General features: G+C 42.9%; 1 protein-coding gene across 1 annotated transcript in view; it reads left to right on the forward strand.

The window, feature by feature from the left end:
• PCDH17 (protocadherin 17) overlaps positions 1-19,721 on the forward strand; it is a 208,861-nt gene that overhangs the window by 72,789 nt on the left and 116,351 nt on the right. Inside the window, 2 exon segments of the mRNA XM_087726270.1 lie at positions 15,356-15,414; positions 16,416-16,588. Of these exon segments, the coding sequence (XP_087582396.1) occupies positions 15,356-15,414; positions 16,416-16,588 (232 nt within the window).

A 19,721-nucleotide genomic window follows, 5' to 3' on the forward strand; every position in this document is an offset into this window, starting at 1 on the left:
AAGAAGGATGTTTTTAAAGAAGTGACGTCAAAGAATTCAGGCACTATTTCTCCATGCCATTACTTCAATGTGTAAAGCTAGATTTGATGGGTATCCCACAACCATTATAGGCTCCTTCGAATAAACCTATAAATATGATCTTAGCTTTAAGTATCAGACTGTAAAAAGCCATGAAGGGAAGCTTGGCTCAAATCTGACATTAATTTTACATACCCTGTGCTTAAATAAATGTTGTAATATTGATATTGTGGCTTAGGTAGCACAGCCTCTGTTTGGATCTGGTCTATGGAATGTCTTCTAACTGTTCTCTGTAATTTCATTTTTCTCTGTAGCCATAGATAGACACTATGACTACATAGGCATCAAGGCAACTTTGTCTGGGCTCAGAAATTAAGTGGGGTTGGTACTATTTGATGTCTGGATAAGACGCTACCAAGACATTTCAGATTGGTTGGTCAGTGTTGGAGACTGTCGGCCGCCGGCCCCTCCATCAGCCGAATCGGAGGAGGAGGAGGAGGAGGAGGAGGAGGAGGAGGAGGAGGAGGAGGGAGGAGGAGGAGGAGGAGGAGGAGGAGGAGGAGGAGGAGGAGGAGGAGGAATGGGAGTCAGAGTCAACATCCAGGCAACCTGAGCGCTCCGAGGGGGGAAGAGGGAATGGAGCTGGCAGAGAGAGAGAGACAGATAGGGAGCCTGGCCTTTCTGTCAGCCTCAGATGGAGAGTCAACAGCCCCCAGATCTGGAGGTGGCTGATGAGGAAGAGGAACAACAACTGGGTCTGTGTCTGATGTGTGGATGCACAGAAGGCAGAGGAGAGGAGAGCAGTGGAACTCTATGGGCCGGTCCTTGGGCTGGAAGAAGCACCATATGCTAGCAAAGTCCCATCCTAGCTCTGGGATTAAAAGGCAGGAGGCGGAGATGGATAGAAGTGAGAGACAACTATTCATCTCCCTGACGGACTTCTTAGCCTGCTGTGTGTGAGAGAAAGACTTTTTCCTGGCGCTTCTAATAAAGGAATCTTTTGAGTTCACTTCAGAGGGTTTATCATGTTTTGGAACTGGGTCAGAACAGAGAGCAGGAAGACATCATGGAAACCAAGAACTCAGTCATAGCAGACGAGTAGGACAAAGGCTTTATGCAAGGCGTCACATTAAAAATAAAGTATTTTTTTAAAGAGACCTTATCTGCAATATGGAGGGAGCTTCTGTATCCACATTTTGCTTTTTCAGTTGTTTAAGTATGACAAATGACAAATGAGGGGTGGTGGGTGGTTTTTTTTTCCTATGTAGAGGAGAGGTTTTTGCCACCAACAGTTCTTTCTGCCCCTTTCAATTCCAATTAGGATTCCTTTTATTTTCTTAGCTTAACAACTTGCTGAAATGCCCGCCTGTAAATTTCAGCTAGTATCACAATGGCCCTGAAGTTTTCAGGGTCATATCTCTGAAGCAGCTTGCCTGTGTCTGGCTCACTTCATCTGCAGATGGTTTCAGAGATGGTGTTGACTCAAGAAAGTGTACTCTTCTCCCTGATATACATATCTATATATTTTAAAGAAAAACAAACCACTTAGCTGGTTTTGGTTACTTGAAACCTGGCCGTATTAAATGAGGCAAACTGTTTTAAACCTCTCATTATGTGGTTTAAATGCATCGTCATCATCATCGCATGAACTCGTTCCGCGAAAATGTTCGAATTTTGGATGACTTCAAGATTAGTTTCAGGCTTTTCTTGTTTCATAACGTCACCGTTGTTTGGAGATCTGAGTCCGTGTCTTTTCACTTGGCTCCACCGGCCTTAAAATTGCAACAAAGCTGGCCTTTTCCTTTTAATCATTAGGAGTGGCCCATTTTCCCATGGTTGCTCAGCTCCTACCAAACCTCTATGAAAAAGGAATAATGATTGGTTCAGTGTTCCCTATCAAGGACCTTGGAGGACTCATCTCAAGTGATCTAAGTCCCAGAGCTCCCTCTAACAGCATTGCCAAAAAGGCATTAAGAGTTGTTAACCTAATTTTGCGAAGCTTCTTCTCCCGTAACATTGTACTGCAAACTAGGGCATAGGAAACCTTTGCCAGACCAATCCTCGAATACAGCTCATCTGCCTGGAATCCACACTGCATACCAGACATTAATACAATTGAGCAAGTCCAGAGACATTTCACAAGAAGAGTCCTCCGCTCCTCTGCTCGCAACAGAATCTCTTATGCCACCAGGCTCGAAAGTTTGGGCTTGGACAATCCAGAACTATGCTGCCTACGGTCTGACCTAAGCATAGTACACAAAATTGTCTGCTACAATGTCCTACCAGTCAATGACTACTTCAGCTTTAACAGTAATAATACATGGGCGAACAATAGATAAAAACTCAAGGTAAACCGGTCCAAACTCAATTACAGAAAATATGACTTCAGCAAGAATGGTCAATGCCTGGAATGCTCTACCTGACTCTGTTGTTACATCCTCAAACCCCCATAACTTTAACCTTAAACTGTGTACTGTGGACCTCACCACATTCCTAAGAGGTCTGTAAGGGGGCATGCATAAGCCTAATGTCTCTGGCCTCCTGTCCCCATTTATTCATCCCCATTTCCTGTGTCCATATCCATGTTTATACTTATACCTGTTAGAGTGCACACGAGTAACAACTAACTAACTAATAAGCGCACCAACGTGCCCACCATCCCTGTCCTACTATCTCCATTTATTCGTACCCATTTCCTGTGTTCATGTCCATATCTATACTTATGCCTGTTATCTCATACAGGTTTGACAAACTAACTAACTAAATAAATAAAGGTGTTCTTTTTCATGGAGTAGCTCTATGTGGATTGTTCAGAACTTTTATGTCCTTTCCCGTGATCCAACACTTTAAAAAGAAGGGGAGAAGCAGTCGGTTCAATGTTTCCACCATGATTTCATTTCACTTTCAAAGCTCATGGGAGTTTATCAAGTACAACAGAAGAATGGCAGAGAAGCTTTCTCCTTATGGCATTCACTCACTTCCTTCTCTTCCAACAGCATTCAGAACATGTGCACTGAAAAATGTAATGGAAATGGAAACGATGTATTAGCAATATCAAGCACAGTATCTGCCTCTAAGGATAGACTTTATCTAACAATGTTAGGGAAGAGTAACATGTTTTACCCACAAGACAGAGACTGTATTGAAAATGGACTTACAAATGATGGGCTACAAGAATGTTATGGGAAAAGTTGTTATCCTGGACATATAAAAGAAAGTGGCTGATGTTTTAATAGTTAAAAGGGTTAGGAAAACAATGAACAAAGAGAGTGACCTGTATAATGTTTCTCTATTGGACTTATTTTCTATATTGGACTTACAGAAAAGGACTTGCTAAAGAAGGGAGAAGAAAGAAGAAATGAAAAGACATCAAGTTCTACAACATTATTTGAATTCACTAAATATTCTACAACATTATTTGAGTGCACTAAAGATTAATATTGTTAGAAGTAAAAGGAAGGAATACAAGGTTGGCTTACTTGATCCAGGTTAAAATAGAACGTTGTTGCCTCTGGTAACCTTTAGTGAACTTTTGTTGACACCAGGACTGAAATGATAAAGCCTTTTTGATTTGTTTATCAGTAAGAGGTGATATATAGACAGTAGAGATCATTCATTGTGGTTTTTTTTAGATTTAGATTTAGATTTAAAGTTTATTTATATGCCGCCCTTTTCCCTGGGGGGACTCCAGAAGGTGATAAGTTAACAATTAACCAGTGAAACAGCTGGCCTTCAGAGGTTGTAAGTGCTCCATCACTGGAGGCTTTTAAAAAGAGATTGGACAGCCACCTGCCTGGAATGGTATAGGATCTCCTGCTTGAACAGGGGGTTGGACTAGAAGACCTCCAAGGTCCATTCCAGCTGTATTCTGATTGATATATTGAAAGTTAGTCAAGTTGTTTAAACTTGCTGAGATGGAAGTTGAACGTTACTTCATACATGTCTTTTCCTTTACAATATTCTTACTTTTCTTTCTTTCTACTATTTATCTCTTTCCTATTTTCTTTTTCCCCTTTGAACCTTTTACTCCCCCCCCTTTTTCTACATATCTTTTAGTTGGATTATTTTTGACTATTGCATTTATAATTTTTAATAAAATTACTTAGAGGGAAGGGAAAGGGAATGAGAAATGGGAAGGATGATCAGGACAGGCAATTCTCAATAAATCCATATTATACCTGGGGAGATTGTAACAAAAATGTGCTCAATACTTTTCATACTCCAACTGGCCTCCAAAGTGGTAAGAGAGGAGAAACCACGGGAGAACAACTTAGTTTCCTGGGAGAGTTTTTATTGTCCTGAAGATGAATATCACTGAGGACGGAGTAGGGAATATACAAATATTGATTTCATATTGAAACATTGGCTAGACCTCACCGGGAGTTGCCACATTGTCTCTAACAAAAGACAATAATTTATTGAACTGTTCTGTGTCTGAAGTAGCAACATCTCGCTCACACTAGGTCAGTGGCCCCCAACCTTTTGGGGGAAAGAATGTGGCAGTTACTTTCTTTCCCTGTTAGGGGTATCTCCGTTGGGAGACAGAAAGTAGTGCAGCGGAATGTGCACCTGGAGAGAAAAATGTTGCTAGTAGAAACGTTGCTAGTTTCAGACACTGCTAGTAAAAACAAGTAGCTTTACTACTGATAATTGCTTCACAAGCAGTCATAGTAGATATTAGTCCAAACACAATTCAAAGAACAAACAATAGCTTACAGTCGCAGTTCACATTACAGTCATCAAGTCATCAAGCATAGGACAAGCAGAGAGAGAGAGTGTGAGCTCTCTTGACTCCTTATAGTAAAGTTAATTACAGTTGTTAAGTACATCCACTCATTTAAAGCAACAACGACCATTTGTTGTTGTATATAGATATATATTGCCCACCCAACACTAGGAGTATACTCCCAACAGGTTCGCAAATGTTAGGGCACACACATGTCCAGGCATGCCTTCGGCCTTCCATGCATGTGCTTTGATCATGCACTCAACTTGCACGTATGTGCACAGCTTGAAAATGTTGCCTAAATAGGATGGCATGGAGACAGGGGGTGTGGCCAATCCCACCCACGATTTCTACTACCAGTTTGGGTGAACCGGTCCAAACTGGCTGAATACCATCTCTGCACCAGGGACAAGTTCCATGGAGAAAGATCTTTCCAGAGATTGGAGCTGGCATGATTTTGCATGCTGCCTGCATATCATGAATGGGACTTTGCGTGTTTGCACAGCCTCGTTGCTGGCATGGCATGACATAAACCAGAGCTAATCCACAGACCAGAGATTGTGGATCCCTGTTCTAGAACTACTCATTTGTTGGTGGTAGTGAGGAAGGGGCTCTTAGAGAATTTTTGCTTTTGGCTTTTCCCTACCCATCCAACCAATGTTCCACTCGTCTGATTGGACTCCAGACCCCTGATAAAGTGGATTGTGATGCAGAAATTAAATAAAAATATCAGGGTTTAAGACAGTGGTGGGTTTCAAAAAAAAATTGGAACCTCTTCTGTAGGTATGGCCTGCTTTCCGGGTCCACTGGTGGAACTTCTTCTAACCGGTTCAGTAGATTTGACGAACCGGTTCTCCCAAATAGGTGCGAACTGGTAGAAACCCACCTCTGGTGTAAGAATACCAGAAGAATTCTGGATAGTAAATAATACTAGCACTTAGACTTATATACCGCTTCACAGTGCTTCTACAGCCTTCTCTAAGTGGTTTACAGAGTCAGCATCTCCCCCCCCAACAATCTGGCCCCACATTTTACCCAGGATGGAAGGCTGAATCAACCTTGAACCAGTGAGAATTGAACTGCCAAAGTGCTGGCAATCCGCAGAAATAGCCTGCAGTGCCATATTTTAACCACTGTGCCACTGCAGTTCTTATGGTGAATGAGCTCTCCAAATAAGGGTTGAATGTAGAGTTAGGGCAACTGGATGGAGCTGAGTGTTTACTGTCCGGATACCCTTCCTGACACCTACACAGAGTTCACAGCAGAGTGGTTTTTTTTTTTTTTGTTTTGTTTTTTTTTTTTTTTTGCATCCTAGGGGAGAAACTTGCTTTGGTTTCACAAGTTTCCATTCCAATCCTAGAGATGCCAGAAAGGACATAAATTCCCTCCCTCCCACCCACCAGATATATATTGGGAGGAAGACTAAAGGTGTTTCTATCCCCCCTCCTGTTAAGTGTTTTGCATGGTGTTGCTTCTGATTTTGAACAGAGGTGTAGTATCCTGGCAACTGCAATTTTTCAAGTTGGCAAGCCAATACTCGGTCATTGACTCATTGCTGTTTGAGAGAAACAATACTTCTTAATACTTTTGAGTTCTTTAAATCCTCAGAAAAGCACAGACCCGGCAAGTTTTAGCAGTCTGTTAGAATTACCCTTTAATACTTGGAAACCTCATGAGAAGAAGAAGTCATGTCACATCCGTGCCACAGTGAATGCAATGTTACTCTGCTCCTTATTCTTTGTAAGCTGCCTAGACTCGCTGTGAGTGAGTAGGTGGCTCTATATATTTTCTAAATAAATAAATAACATTTCTAGGTTAAGCCAAGGGCTTGTGACAGTCCTTCTCTTGGTTTTGCTGGACTAAAAAATATTTGCATAATTGCAATGCATAACTACAGTTATAATACATTGGTGGGTTGCTGTCGGTTTTACTACTGGTTCGCAACTATTTGTCATTTTTACTGTGCTCTTTATTGTTGGGGCTGGCGAAGAATCCATACAAACATATTTGATTTGATTGGCCAACTTGTAACTTGTAATTGAGGACAGTGTCCTTTAGCTGACCAGGATGACATCACAACGCCTTATGGCAATGAAGAGTTCAAAGGAGTTTCCCCAGCTCCTGTTTGTTTGTTTTCCCATGGCAAACAATTTTGCATTCTGCCAGATTAAATATTCAACATGTACTTAAGACCAGAGGTGGGTTCCTACCAGTTCGCAACAGTTCGGTAGAACCAGTTCATCAAATCTACCGAACCGGTTAGAAGAAGTTCCACCAGTGGACCCGGAAAGCAGGCCACACCTACAGAAGAGGTTCCAAAAAATTTTGAAACCCACCACTGACACAAACACACACACACACAGACTCACACAGAGAGAGAAAGAGAAAAGAAGGAAGAAAGAAAAAAAGAAAAAAAGAAAGAAAAAGTGAGAGAGAGATGAAAGAAAAAAAGGAAAAAGGGACAGAGAGACAAAAGGAAGGAGAAGAGAGAGAGAGAGAGAGAGAGAGAGAGAGAGAGAGAGAGAGAGAGAGAGAGAGAAAGAAAGAAAGAAAGAAAGAAAGAAAGAAAGAAAGAAAGAAAGAAAGAAAGAAAGAAAGAAAGAAAGAAAGAAAGAAAACACATGGCCGGCAAGCCACTCCCACAAAGGAGGCCACACCCACAGAGTAGGTTCGAAATTTTTTTGAAATCCACCACTGCTTAAGACAGTCCTGGATGCCAGCCAGCAATGGAGGGACAATTCCCATTCAATCTTTTTTTTTATGTAAATGTGTTTTATTTTCCATTTTCATTTCGTACAGTCACATATATACTGTGCATAACCGGGGCCATATAACATTAAACAATAAACACAGCCATTCCTCTTGTCAACAATACCCCCCAAAATACAAACCCAATGTACCACTTCGACCCTCCATACACCTTTTCTTTTGCCCCCCTCCAACTTTCCTTCTTCCCTCCAACATTCCCCTCTACCCTGCTTCCCCTCCCCCTCTATCACTCCTCTCTCCCAATACACTCCCTCCCTTCCTTCTCACCCTCCCTCCAATCCTCTCTCCAACCCTCTCTACCCCTCTTTCTTCTTTCCCTCTACTTCTCCCTTCGGTGTATTTCTACTATCTATCAATATATTCAGCTTGTCCTATTTTTACACTAGAATTAAAGAGCAACAGTATACAAGCGCAACCGTGTTACTTTAAAATCTAGCACATACTATATTTCCCCCCTCCCCCCTCCCCCCTAAGACCCCACCTCCCTCCCCCCCCCGACTTCCCAGAGCCCGTACACGGTGTAGCTTTTTAACAAACACAGTCTAAAATATATTCCCATTCAATCTTGGTCAGCTCTGCACATCGTATAGAGTTTTGCATCTGGCACAGATGCCGATTATTAGCTAGATAAACAAGCCCTAGATAAACTTAAGTTGCGGCTGGGAAGAGTGGTACAGCCTGATCTTATGGAAAACACAGTAGGAGTTTTGTCATTTGTCCAGCTGCACTATGGAGAATATTACAGTGCTGGAATTCTCTCCGATTGGCTCCTCTGTCACCCAAGAAAAACGAGAAGCAAAACAACAAGAAAGGTTCAGTTTGAGGTTTTGGCTATTTTCTATTCATTCTGCCAATAACCTCCTACTCTGCAGTTAATTACTGAGCTATAAAAGAAATGCCACCAAACTTAAAATATGAGAATGCAGTTGAGAAAACATCAACTGCATTCTTCTGACCTAGGCTTCCTGAGACGGTAAAAATCACATGCTTAGTCCCCAAAACTCTCTTTTTATTTCTACGGCTGTGAATTATGTTCATTCACAGCCCTTAATGAGTAACAAATAGTTTGTAAAGAGTCCGACAGAAGTCTGCCAAAGTCTTTCAGGATAAGGCTGATAAGCACCCACCTTTCTCTCCCTTGAAATGCTGCCAAAGACTTAATGGGCAATTAGCTTGGCAAAGCCACATGGAGCAATAGCAATATAGCAGTAGACTTATATACCGCTTCATAGGCCTTTCAGGCCTCTCTAAGCGGTTTACAGAGAGTCAGCATATTGCCCCCAACAATCTGGGTCCTCATTTTACCCACCTCGGAAGGATGGAAGGCTGAGTCAACCCTGAGCCGGTGAGATTTGAACCGCTGACCTGCTGATCTAGCAGTAGCCTGCAGTGCTGCATTTAACCACTGCGCCACCTTGGCAAAGAGTCAAAACGGAGCTTCAGAATGTAAACTGACCAGAACGAACAAAATTGCTTCCTGCAAAGGCTCAGGTCCCTTTGATCCTCCTTTATAAGAGCCGAGGTGGCGCAGTAGTTAGAGTGCAGTACTGCAGGCCACTTCAGCTGACTGCTAACTGCAGTTTGGCGGTTCAAATCTCACCGGCTCAAGGTTGACTCAGCCTTCCATCCTTCCAAGGTGGGTAAAATGAGGACCCAGATTGTGGGGGCGATATGCTGACTCTGTAAACTGCTTAGAGAGGGCTGAAAGCCCTATGAAGCAGTATATAAGTTGAACTGCTATTGCTATTGCTATTGCTATTATGTCCTATGGGAGGGACCAATCATTGCTAAGCCTTATTCCCGAATTGTTTCTTTTGTCTTACCTGTTCTTGTCTTCTGGCAGCTCTGCGCATGCGCGCACTGGGAACAGCCTCCCCATGTTCCTCTGCCTCGCTGATGTCTGACTCTAGAGGCTCCGGGGGCAGCACATAACTCCCAGATGGCCCTGGACCCCTCTCTGTCTCCAATGCAGAGCCATCGTCCAAGCCTTCCCCAGATTTCAGGACTGTCCCATGTTTCTCCCCAACCTCTTCATTGTCCGACTCTGCTGGCAGACCATAACACGCATGCTTGATCTGTCAATTCTGTACACCTTTCACCATGAAGACGAATGAGTGTTGATGATAAAATACTGTCGCATTGGCCCTGGTAATACTGTTTTCTCTGTTTATGGAAGTACTTTAGTCATCTGCTCATATCCGCAGGATTCTGAAGCTTACTTATGCTTAAGTAATGTTTGAAGATGAAGTTTAAAGCTCTGTCTTGCCTATAAAGCAGATCACCAGAGAAGATAGATTGAAAGAGTTGAACCTTATTTCATATTTATGAAAGTTTGATGTCAGGCTATAAAAAATAGCATTGGGCATTAGGCTAAAAATAGGGAAACTGGGTGCTAGTCCTTTTTGGGGTACAAAGTTAGCTGAGTGGATTTGAGCCAATCGTCCCAAAGATGCTTTTTTCAGGAGGCAACTGGACTTTCTTGATTTTTCTTTAAAGGCATTTCACTTCTCATCCAAGAAACTTTTTTCTTCAAGTTTTTAATTTTTTATAAATATATCAAATCAATGCGTGAAGAGTATGGCACTTGGAGTCATATATTCTAATTCTAAATAAAACTAGTAAAGTTAATCATAATTATTACATTCATTCAACTTATGTATTATAAATGTATATAATACACATTTAAATTAGATTGCAATCTATCATTGTTCAATTATTTCATGCTTTCTCTTGTTATTACTTTTATTGTATTATATGAAAAGGCATACACTAGTATTCTCCCTTCTCTTGTTTCTATCACTTATTCTAGCTTTTAATCATGTCACCTTTTATTAAAAGACTTTTTCTTTCTCTCTATCCTATCTAACGTCTAATCAAGTCACCCGAGAGAGAGAGAGAGAGAGAGAGAGAGAGAGAGACAGAGACAGAGACAGAGACAGACAGAGACAGACAGAGACAGAGACAGAGACAGAGAGACAGAGACAGAGACAGAGAGACAGAGACAGAGAGACAGAGAGACAGAGAGACAGAGAGACAGAGAGACAGAGAGACAGAGAGACAGAGAGACAGACAGAGAGAAGGAAAGGCAAATCAGAAAAACAAAAAAAGAGAGATCATCCATCTATCATCTCTTTCCCCCTTCAATACTTTAATTGCTATGCTTTAAGAGGAAGAGAGGCAATCACATCAATTAGGCCTCCTCCGAATTCCATCTACTAGCCAGTGCAAACTGGCAACTACCCGGAGGAGAGCCTTCTTGGTGGCTGCTCCGACCCTCTGGAACGAACTCCCCATGGAGATTCGGACCCTCACCACCCTCCAATCCTTCCGCACCGCTTTGAAGATCTGGCTGTCCCGGCTGGCCTGGGGTTAAGATTCCAACCCCACCCGATATGTGTGACTGTTGTGCTCTCTTTTAATATGTTGTATTGTTTCCATATTGGAATACTGTTTGTCTTCCCCCCCTCCCTTTTTGAATTGTGAGCCGCCCTGAGTCCCCCCAGGGAAAAGGGCGGCATACAAATAAAGGAAATTCAAATTCAAATTCAAAAGGAAAATTCAAACAACAATAAAAACAAAAAAATCATCTATCCATCGTCTTTTGCCCGCTTCAATATTTTAATTGCTGTGCTTTTTTGGACTTGCCTCCCAAATTCTTCTCTTAAATATTTTATCTCTGTCTGCATCTGCTCCAAGAAGCTTCTTCAGCTCTGATAGGATAGTGGACAAGATCCATTCCCCACTCTCCTGTCAGAGCTGAAGAAGCTTCTTGGATGAGAATCAAAACATCTTCAAAAAAAATAAAGTCCAGTTGCCTCCTGAAAAAAGCACCTTTGGGACAACCATGACCTCGATAACTTGAGAATCTCTACAGACCTGGACCAATCATTCTCTCTCAGCCCTAGGAAGGAGGCAATGGCAACTTATATCTAAAAAAACCTCACCAAGAAAACCAGTCCAAAGACTTTTCAGGAGTCAAAAATCTGACTCAAAAGCTCAATAAATAGCTCACACTTAAGTAACAAGAGGGTGTAATGGCTCAGTGGTTAAAACACATTGAACTTTTCAATGGAAAGCTGATAACAGAGGGGGTATTCAGCAGGTCCTAGCCAGTTCTGGAGAACCGGTAGCAGAAATGTTGAGTAGTTCGGAGAACTGGTTAATACCCCTTCTGACTGGCCTCACCCACACCTAATCTCTGCCTCCAGAGTCCCAGCTGATTGGGAAGAAATGGGGATTTTTGCAGTATCCTTTCCCTGCCACGCCCACCAAGTCACGCCCACCAAGCCATGCCCACATAACTGGTAGTAAAAAAAATTGAATCCCACCACTGGCTGACAACCCCTGTTTGAGACCCAAGCCCCGTGCGATGGAGTGAGTTCCCATTACTTGCCTCACCTCCTACCAACCTAGCAGTTCGAAAGCATGCAAATGCAAGTAGATAACTAGGTACCACTTAGGTGGAAAGTAACAGTGTTCCATTCACCATTGGCATGTAGCCATGCTGGTCACAAAAAACCTCTTCAGATGATGCTGGAGGTGATCATCGCCCCCTATAGTTGAAGCAGGGAAAAGCTTTACCTTTTCTTAGGTCACAAAATTAGCAACCCTCATTACTTTTCAAGGGTCTTTATAGAGTGAGTAGACAACAGGAAAAGGGACTTCAGAGAAGAGATGCTATAGTTATGTATGTGTTCTGACCTCCCTCGTTCCACACCCAAAGCACAGTCCGAGCCAGAGATGAGTTACGGCATTTAATTAACAGACAGACAGGTCCTTGGCAGCAAACTGGCACAGACAAGCTTGGGCAGCAAGAAACACAGATAAGACTTGGCAGAAATCCAGCCTGCCAAGCTCACAGTAATGTCCTCCGGCATTCAATCCTGCGTTGACTTCTGCAAAGAGGGGCGTGTGCACAAGGAGTCTTTTTATAGCCCGGAGAGGAGCCTAATGACCACCAGCTGAGTGCAATTACCTCCTGTAATTGCGCAACTGTTCCTGACGCCTATTAGTTCTTCGATGGCGTGTATCCAGGAACAACTCACTACTGGCTTCCGGCTCACTCTCCCTTGTCTCCTCCCCACTGGTCCAAGGCTCAGGTGCCTCCTGGTGGCCAACCAGCCTCTCTGCGCCCTGCTCGGAGTTGGAACCCTGTCCAGGGTCCTCCACATCCTCCAGAGCTGACTCATAGGGCCCCTCGCTGTCGGAGTCTGGTGGCAGCTCCAACGGCTCATGCTGGGCCACAACATGTATGTATGTGCACGAGAGACAAAATAGATCTTATTCTCCTGTATTAAATAAAGAGTAAGAAAGATGGATGTGTTGGGAAAGAAAAATGCCAAGCTCTGAAAACAAAAGCTTTGGGTTTAATGCCTTAAAACGTTAGGCCTATTTGTGTCGTAGTTTATCTTAATCCATCTTTCATCACTGATCATTCCTCACAGGAAATACAGTAGCGAGGGGTGGTTGAGTCACATCATATCTGTGTCTGTAAATATACATGCTATCTGAGTGATCTAGTTTCTCTCCGTCCTGGATGAAATAATCTTTTCCGATGACAAGTATCAGATTCCCTCCATATTATCGCTAATAAATGGGGCTGAAACTTCCAGCCACCAGCAGCCAGCCAATTTGCTGCTGTGTGCATGAACATCTGTCAACTGAGACCATCGTGTGTGTGTGTGTGTGTGTGTGTGTGTTTATGAACCGATACCCAACAAGGACCTCAGAAATGAACAGAGTGATAAAACTGTTATTGGATTGTACAGTTTCAGGGTATGATGGAGTGAGGTCGAGGACTGCCTGATTAAAAAAAAAAAATCTGTGCATAGATTGCTAATTAAACTAATTAGTTTAGAACTCTTCTGCCTAACTCTAGTTTTTTTTTTTCTTGACTGCAAAGTTGATTAATCTACTGGTGAGTTGATAAATATAACATGTAATTATTGCAGGGTAAACTGGCTTTCTGGAGCAGGCCCTCCCTCCCTCCCTCCCTCCCTCCCTCCCTTCTCCTCCTCTCAAAGCATCAGAGGGCAAGACAAAAAACAGTGGTTGGAAACTAATCAAAGGGAGAAGCAACTTGTAATGAAGATGAAACTTCTTAACAGTGAGGACAATTGACTAGTGGAACAGAAGTTGCCTTCACAAGTTGTGGGTGCTCCATCAATGGAGGCTTTTAAGAAGAGACTGGACAGTGACTTGTCTGAGATGGTATAGGGTCTCCTGCCAGAGCAGGGGGTTGGATCAGAAGACCTCCAAGGTCCCTTCCAGCTTATTCTATTTTATTTTGTTCGGTTCGGTTCTGTTCTGTTCTGTTCTGTTCTCTTCTGTTCTCTTCTGTCCTGTCCTGGCCTATCCTATCCTATCCTATCCTATCCTATCCTTTCCTTCCTATCATCCATCGTCCGTCCATCCATCCATCCATCCATCCATCCATCCATCCATCCATCCATCCATCCATCCATCTATCTATCTATCTATCTATCTATCTATCTATCTATCTATATCTTCTATAGCTATCTCTCTAACCCTCTCTCTCTCTATCTATCATCCATATCTTCTATAGCTATATATCATATCATATCATATCATATCATATCATATCATATCATATCATATCTATCTATCTATCTATCTATCTATCTATCTATCTATCTATCTATCATCTATCTATCTATCTATCTATCTATCATCTATCTATCTATCTATCTATCTATCTATCTATCATCTATCTATCTATCTATCTATCTATCTATCTATCATCTATCTATCTATCATCTATCTATCTATCTATCTATCTATCTATCTATCTATCTATCTATCTATCTATCTATCTATCTATCTATCTATCTATCTATCTCAGTGTTTTTCAACCACTGTGCCGCGGCACACTAGTGTGCCGTGACATAGTGTAAGGTGTGCCGTGGGAAAATTACTTTATATAAAGTCAATATAGGCACAGAGTTAATTTTTTTAAACATTTTCTAATGGTGGTGTGCCTCATGATTTTTTTCATGAAAAAAGTGTGCCTTTGCACAAAAAAAGGTTGAAAAACACTGATCTATCTATCATCTATCCTCTCTCTCCTTCTCCCTCTCCCCCCCCCTCTCTCTACCCATTGCAAAAATTGTCCGCAGGAGAAATTGGTGAGGTTCAGTGAGTGATTGAAGGGGAAACATAGTCTTTCTATCACAATAGATTTCTTTATTAATCATCTTTGCTTCTGGGATTTTTTAAAAAAAATATGTTTTTTTTAAAAAAAAAAAATTAACAGGTTCCATGACCCAGGAAATTTGGAAGCTCTCTGGTTTATAGAGATCATGTGAGAATGTGTCCATGGTTAACATGCAAAGGGATGGAACCTGTCATGGGCAAACTGCAAGTGATTCAATCTTGCCTTATTAGAGCAGTGTTTCCCAACCTTGTCAACTTGAAGATGTCCGGACTTCAACTCCCAGAATTCCCCAGCCAGCATTCGCTGGCTGGGGAATTCTGGGAGTTGAAGTCCGGACATCTTCAAGTTGACAAGGTTGGGAAACACTGTATTAGAGCATTGAAGAGGGAAGTGCATTGTGTGCCTGAGTGCAAAACTTTTCTTTGTGCAAACCTCCCTCGCTTGTTTTAGCAAGTGATTTGTGGACCAGGATCGCTTTAAGGGTATATAATCATATGCTGACATTTTCCAGGGAAATTAAAAAGTAGGAATCTGAAGATTAAGGGGGATTTTTCTTTTCTTTTCCGTACTGGAATGATTAATCATGCCACCTCTAGGAAGTCTTGTTGCTCTGCAGGAGATTTGTCCAGTGTGCAACTAGATGTATTTTTTTTCCTTCTCTTTCACAGACAGACAATTTTCCTGCAGAGTCCAATTACATGGGTAGCAGGCAACAGTTTGTTCAAAGGTAAGGCCCTGTTAAATAACTTTCTTTGACTTCCCCATTTGCATTCCTGTCAAAATTGTTTGCCAGAGACCACAATTCAAATTAGGTTGGCCAAGTAAATATAAGTTTGACATGTTTCTCTCTCTCTCTCTCTCTCTCTCTCTCTCTCTCTCTCTCTCTCTCTCTGCTCCCCCTCTCCCTCCCCCTTCTTTCTCTCTCTTTCTTCCTTTCTCTCTCCTCTCCACTCTCTCCCTCCTCTCTCTCTTTCTTCCTCCCTCCCTCCTGCCCTCCCCTTCTCTCGCCCTCTTTCTTTCTATCTCCTTCTCCCTGTCTCCATTTCCTCTCTCTTTCTCCCTCTCTCCCCCTCTCTCTTTTTTCCTCTTCCTCCCTCGCCTTTTCTCTCCCTCTCTTCTCCACTCCATCTCCCTCTCTTTCTACCTCCTTCTTCTCCCTCCCCCTCCCCCTCTGCCTCTCTCTTTCTCCCCCTCTCTCTCTTTCCCTCCTCTATCTCCCTTCCTCCCTCTCCCTCATTCTCTCCCTCCCCCTCTCTCTTTCCCTCCCCTCTCTCCCTTTGTCCCTTTCCCTCTTTTTCTCTCCCTCTCCCCCCCTCTCTCTTTCCCTCCCCTCTCTCCCTTCCTCCCTCTCCCTCTTTCTCTCTCCCTCAACCCTCTCTCTTTCCCTCCCCTCTCTCCCTTCGTCCCTTTCCCTCTTTTTCCCTCCCTCTCCCCCTCTCTCCCCCTCTCTCTCATCCCCTCTTTCTCTTCCCCCTCTTTCTCTCGCCCCTCTCTTTCTACCTCCTTCTCCTCCATCCCCCTCTGCCTCTGTCTTTCTCCCTCTCTCTCTCCCTTTCCCTCTCCTCTTTCCCTTCCTCCCTCTCCCTCTTTCTCTCTCCCTCTCCTCCTCTCTCCCTCCCTCCCTCTCATTTCCTCTTTCTCCCCTCCCTCTCCCCCTTCGTCTCTCTCCATCCCTCTCCCCTCTCTCCCCGCTCTCTCTCTTTCTTCCTCTTCATGTCCAAATGTCAGTAGCTCCACGTTCAAGGATCCCGAACGAGCCAGTTTGAGAGACAGTGGGCACGGGGATAGTGACCAAGCAGACAGCGACCAAGATACCAACAAAGGCTCGTGTTGTGACATGTCGGTGAGGGAGGCACTCAAAATGAAAACAACTTCAACCAAAAGCCAGCCGCTTGAACAAGGTGAGTGAAGAGACCGCTGCTCAACCAGGACTCGCCAAGGAGTCCTGAAGGAGCTCAGGACTCCTTCAATCTTCCAGAAAAATATATATAGATATCCAAGTTGTTGGTGTGGTATGTGTGCTTGTGCTTGGAGGTTGTGATCTACACACAGAGACACACATGGAAATCTGTAGGTGTGTGCAGGTGTGCCTTCGTTAGTGTATAATTATTAAAGACAAAAAGGGGCACAACAGGTGAATCGATTCTACCTGGGATTTGTCTACCCGCGAGTGGCTTCTGTTGTGCATTTAGAAGGGCATGTTCTTAATAGTTTAATTCATTATGCATTAATTATAATGTTTTAATTGGGAGGAGGACAAACATAAAGAGAACATGCATGCAAAACTCAGGTTTGTGTGGATCCTGGTATTTGTGTCCTTTGATCGTCTCTTATTTTGCAGAATTTGTTCAAATTTTGCTTGGTGTCTCAGGAAGAATCAGGCTGGTTTCACATGGCTAAGATGATGGCTTGACCCGTCTTGGGCTGTCCTTTGCGGTGATAATGCCAAGGTTCCTTTGAGTCAAAGATTAATTATTCAAAGGCTTGTAGTACTGGCGAGTTTACTTATCTTGGAATGAGTAAATCTCTTTTGTTCTTTTTACTGGTTATACTATCCAGCGGAGTGGTAGAGTTGAGATCAATGTAATAAGAGAAAGGGTTCCTGGATATTTATTTGTTTGTTTGTTTGTTTATTATTTATTTATTTCATCAAGCATAAATTAGATGAAAGATATAAATGTAGACATGATTATGAATACGTGAAATGAATACGAATACAAGGGAATATTAGCACAGGGATGGTAGGCATGCTGGTGCACTAATGCATGCCCCTTAAAGACCTCTTAGGAATGGGGTGAGGTCTAAGGTTAAAGTTTTGGGGGTCTGGGGAAGAAACCACTGAGTTGGGTAGAGCATTCCAGGCATTGACCGCTCTGTTAACTGAAGTCATATATTCTGCATTTGAGTTCGGAGCGGTTTACCTTAAGTTTGTATCTATTGTGTGCTTGCGTGTTGTTGTGGGTGAAGCTGAAGTAGTCGTTGACAGGTTGGACATTGTAGCAGATAATTTTAAGTGCTACACTTAGGTCGGATCGAAGACGGCGAAGTTCTAAGTTGTCTAAGCCCAAAATTTCAAGCCTGGTGGCATAAGGGATTCTGTTGCGAGCAGAGGAGCGGAGGACGAAATATCTCTGGACTCATTCAATTGTATTAATGTCTGATATGCAGTGCGGGCTCCAGACAGATGAGCTGTATTCGAGAATTGGTCTAGCAAAATAATTGAGGTTCCCATAAATTCTAAAACAGTTCAATACGAAATCAAATTTGTAGACCTCTGAAACTTGTGTAAGTTGTAAAAGTACACTCTTGAGTCAGGAACAGAGGTTAAGATCAGGCAGTTTAGATCTCACAAGTCATGGAACATTCAGTCTTGCTTCTGTGAAGTTCCTTGTGTTTTTATGGCAGATTTAACTGGCACCCTTTCTATGTTCCACTGTGATATTTTTTATATCTCCTATTCTCACTGTTGTGTGTGTGTGTGTGTTTTGGACAGGATTCTGGGCAAATTTTTAAAAAGACAGACACAGATCAAGCAGGGCATGATCCAGGTCCTCTGAACTTCCCTGTTATCTGTGTCAATTTCAGTCTACATGCCTCAAGGTTGCCAAGCTTGATAGGATAGCGTAGCATAGCATAGCATAGCATAGCATAGCATAGCATAGCATAGCATAGCAAAGTATAGGATAGTGTAGCATTGCATAGAATACCATAGGATAGCAGAGTGTAGTATAGCATGGCATAGCATAGCATAGTCCAGCACAGCAAAGTATAGCATTGCATAGTTAACTTTCATCTCATACAGCAAATTTTGCTCCTGGACATAGAAATGTAATTGACCTCCTAGAAACATAATTGACCTCCTGGACACATTCCCTTCCAACTCATCTTCCAAACTATGCCAAGATTTCTGCGAAACATTGGTTGGAAACCAACATTGTTCTGGTGATGTAGTGGTTAGCGTGCAGTATTGCAGGCAAAACTCTCCCTACAGTCTAGAGTTCGATCCTGACCGGCTCAAGTTGGATTCAGCCTTCCATCTTTCCCAGGTTGGCAAAATGAGGATTGTTAGAGACAATATGCTGACTCTGTGAAACCACTTAGAGAGGTTTGTAAGCCACTATGAAGCAGTATACAAGTCTAAGTACTACTGCTATTGTTTTTGCCCAGAACAAGCTAAAACAAGGGTGTCAAACTAGATTTCATTGAGGGCAGAATAAGGGTTGTGTTTGACCTTGGGGGGGGGGGGCAGGGCCAGCTTGATGTCACTTGTGTCAGTGGCCGCCTGTGCGGACCCGAGTGCTCTGTCAGCAAAAATGGGCTCCTGAGCTCCGTTTACGGCTGTGACAGCCTCTTGCAACCCTCTACCAGTGAAAATGGATCTTGGGAGGATGGCATGTGGCCATCCCAAGCTCCATTTTCGCTGGCAGAGACACCACAGGCTGGTCCTTCCAAGGTGGCCCCATGGTCCAGCTCTAAGCATCCTGTGAGCTGGATTCGGCCCGCGTGCCGAGTTTGACACCCCGCTCTAAAAGCATAGGTGAAGCATCTTTGATCAACAATGTCTATACTTGGACTTATTTTTAGATCCTCAATCTACATCCAATGAAAATAATAATAATCAGTTCCGGAGGAACGTAGCTTGCAGAGGAACGTGGCCTGTTCCGTCAGGCCTTTCATTCAACCTTTCTCCGAAACCTACCTTTGATATTGATTGACGCTGCCTTTTGCTAGCTGCAGTGCTGATTAATTCCCAAAGGTACCGACCACTTCCTTTCCAATGCCAGCTAAATGAAGTGCACCAGCTGTGTCTGCCTACATCGCTGTGTGGGGGGTTTTGTGGGGTTGTGTGTTTCGCCTGTTGTCTTCCGAGCAAGGAAGGGGGAAAACAGCTGAATGTGTTTGGGGTTTTTTTTGAGTTCACTTTTGCATCCCTGTTAGTCATTTTGGCTTGTTGTTTGTGGAATGAGTCACCGTCCTTAGAATGTTTCTTTTTAAAAAAAAATGATTAATTAAGCCTTGGTTAATGAGAAGCTA

The sequence above is a fragment of the Thamnophis sirtalis genome, unplaced genomic scaffold (genome assembly GCF_051295495.1).
Source record: "Thamnophis sirtalis isolate CommonGarterSnake01/CBP01778 unplaced genomic scaffold, rThaSir2_p1.2 scaffold_12, whole genome shotgun sequence".
Taxonomy (NCBI): domain Eukaryota; kingdom Metazoa; phylum Chordata; class Lepidosauria; order Squamata; family Natricidae; genus Thamnophis; species Thamnophis sirtalis.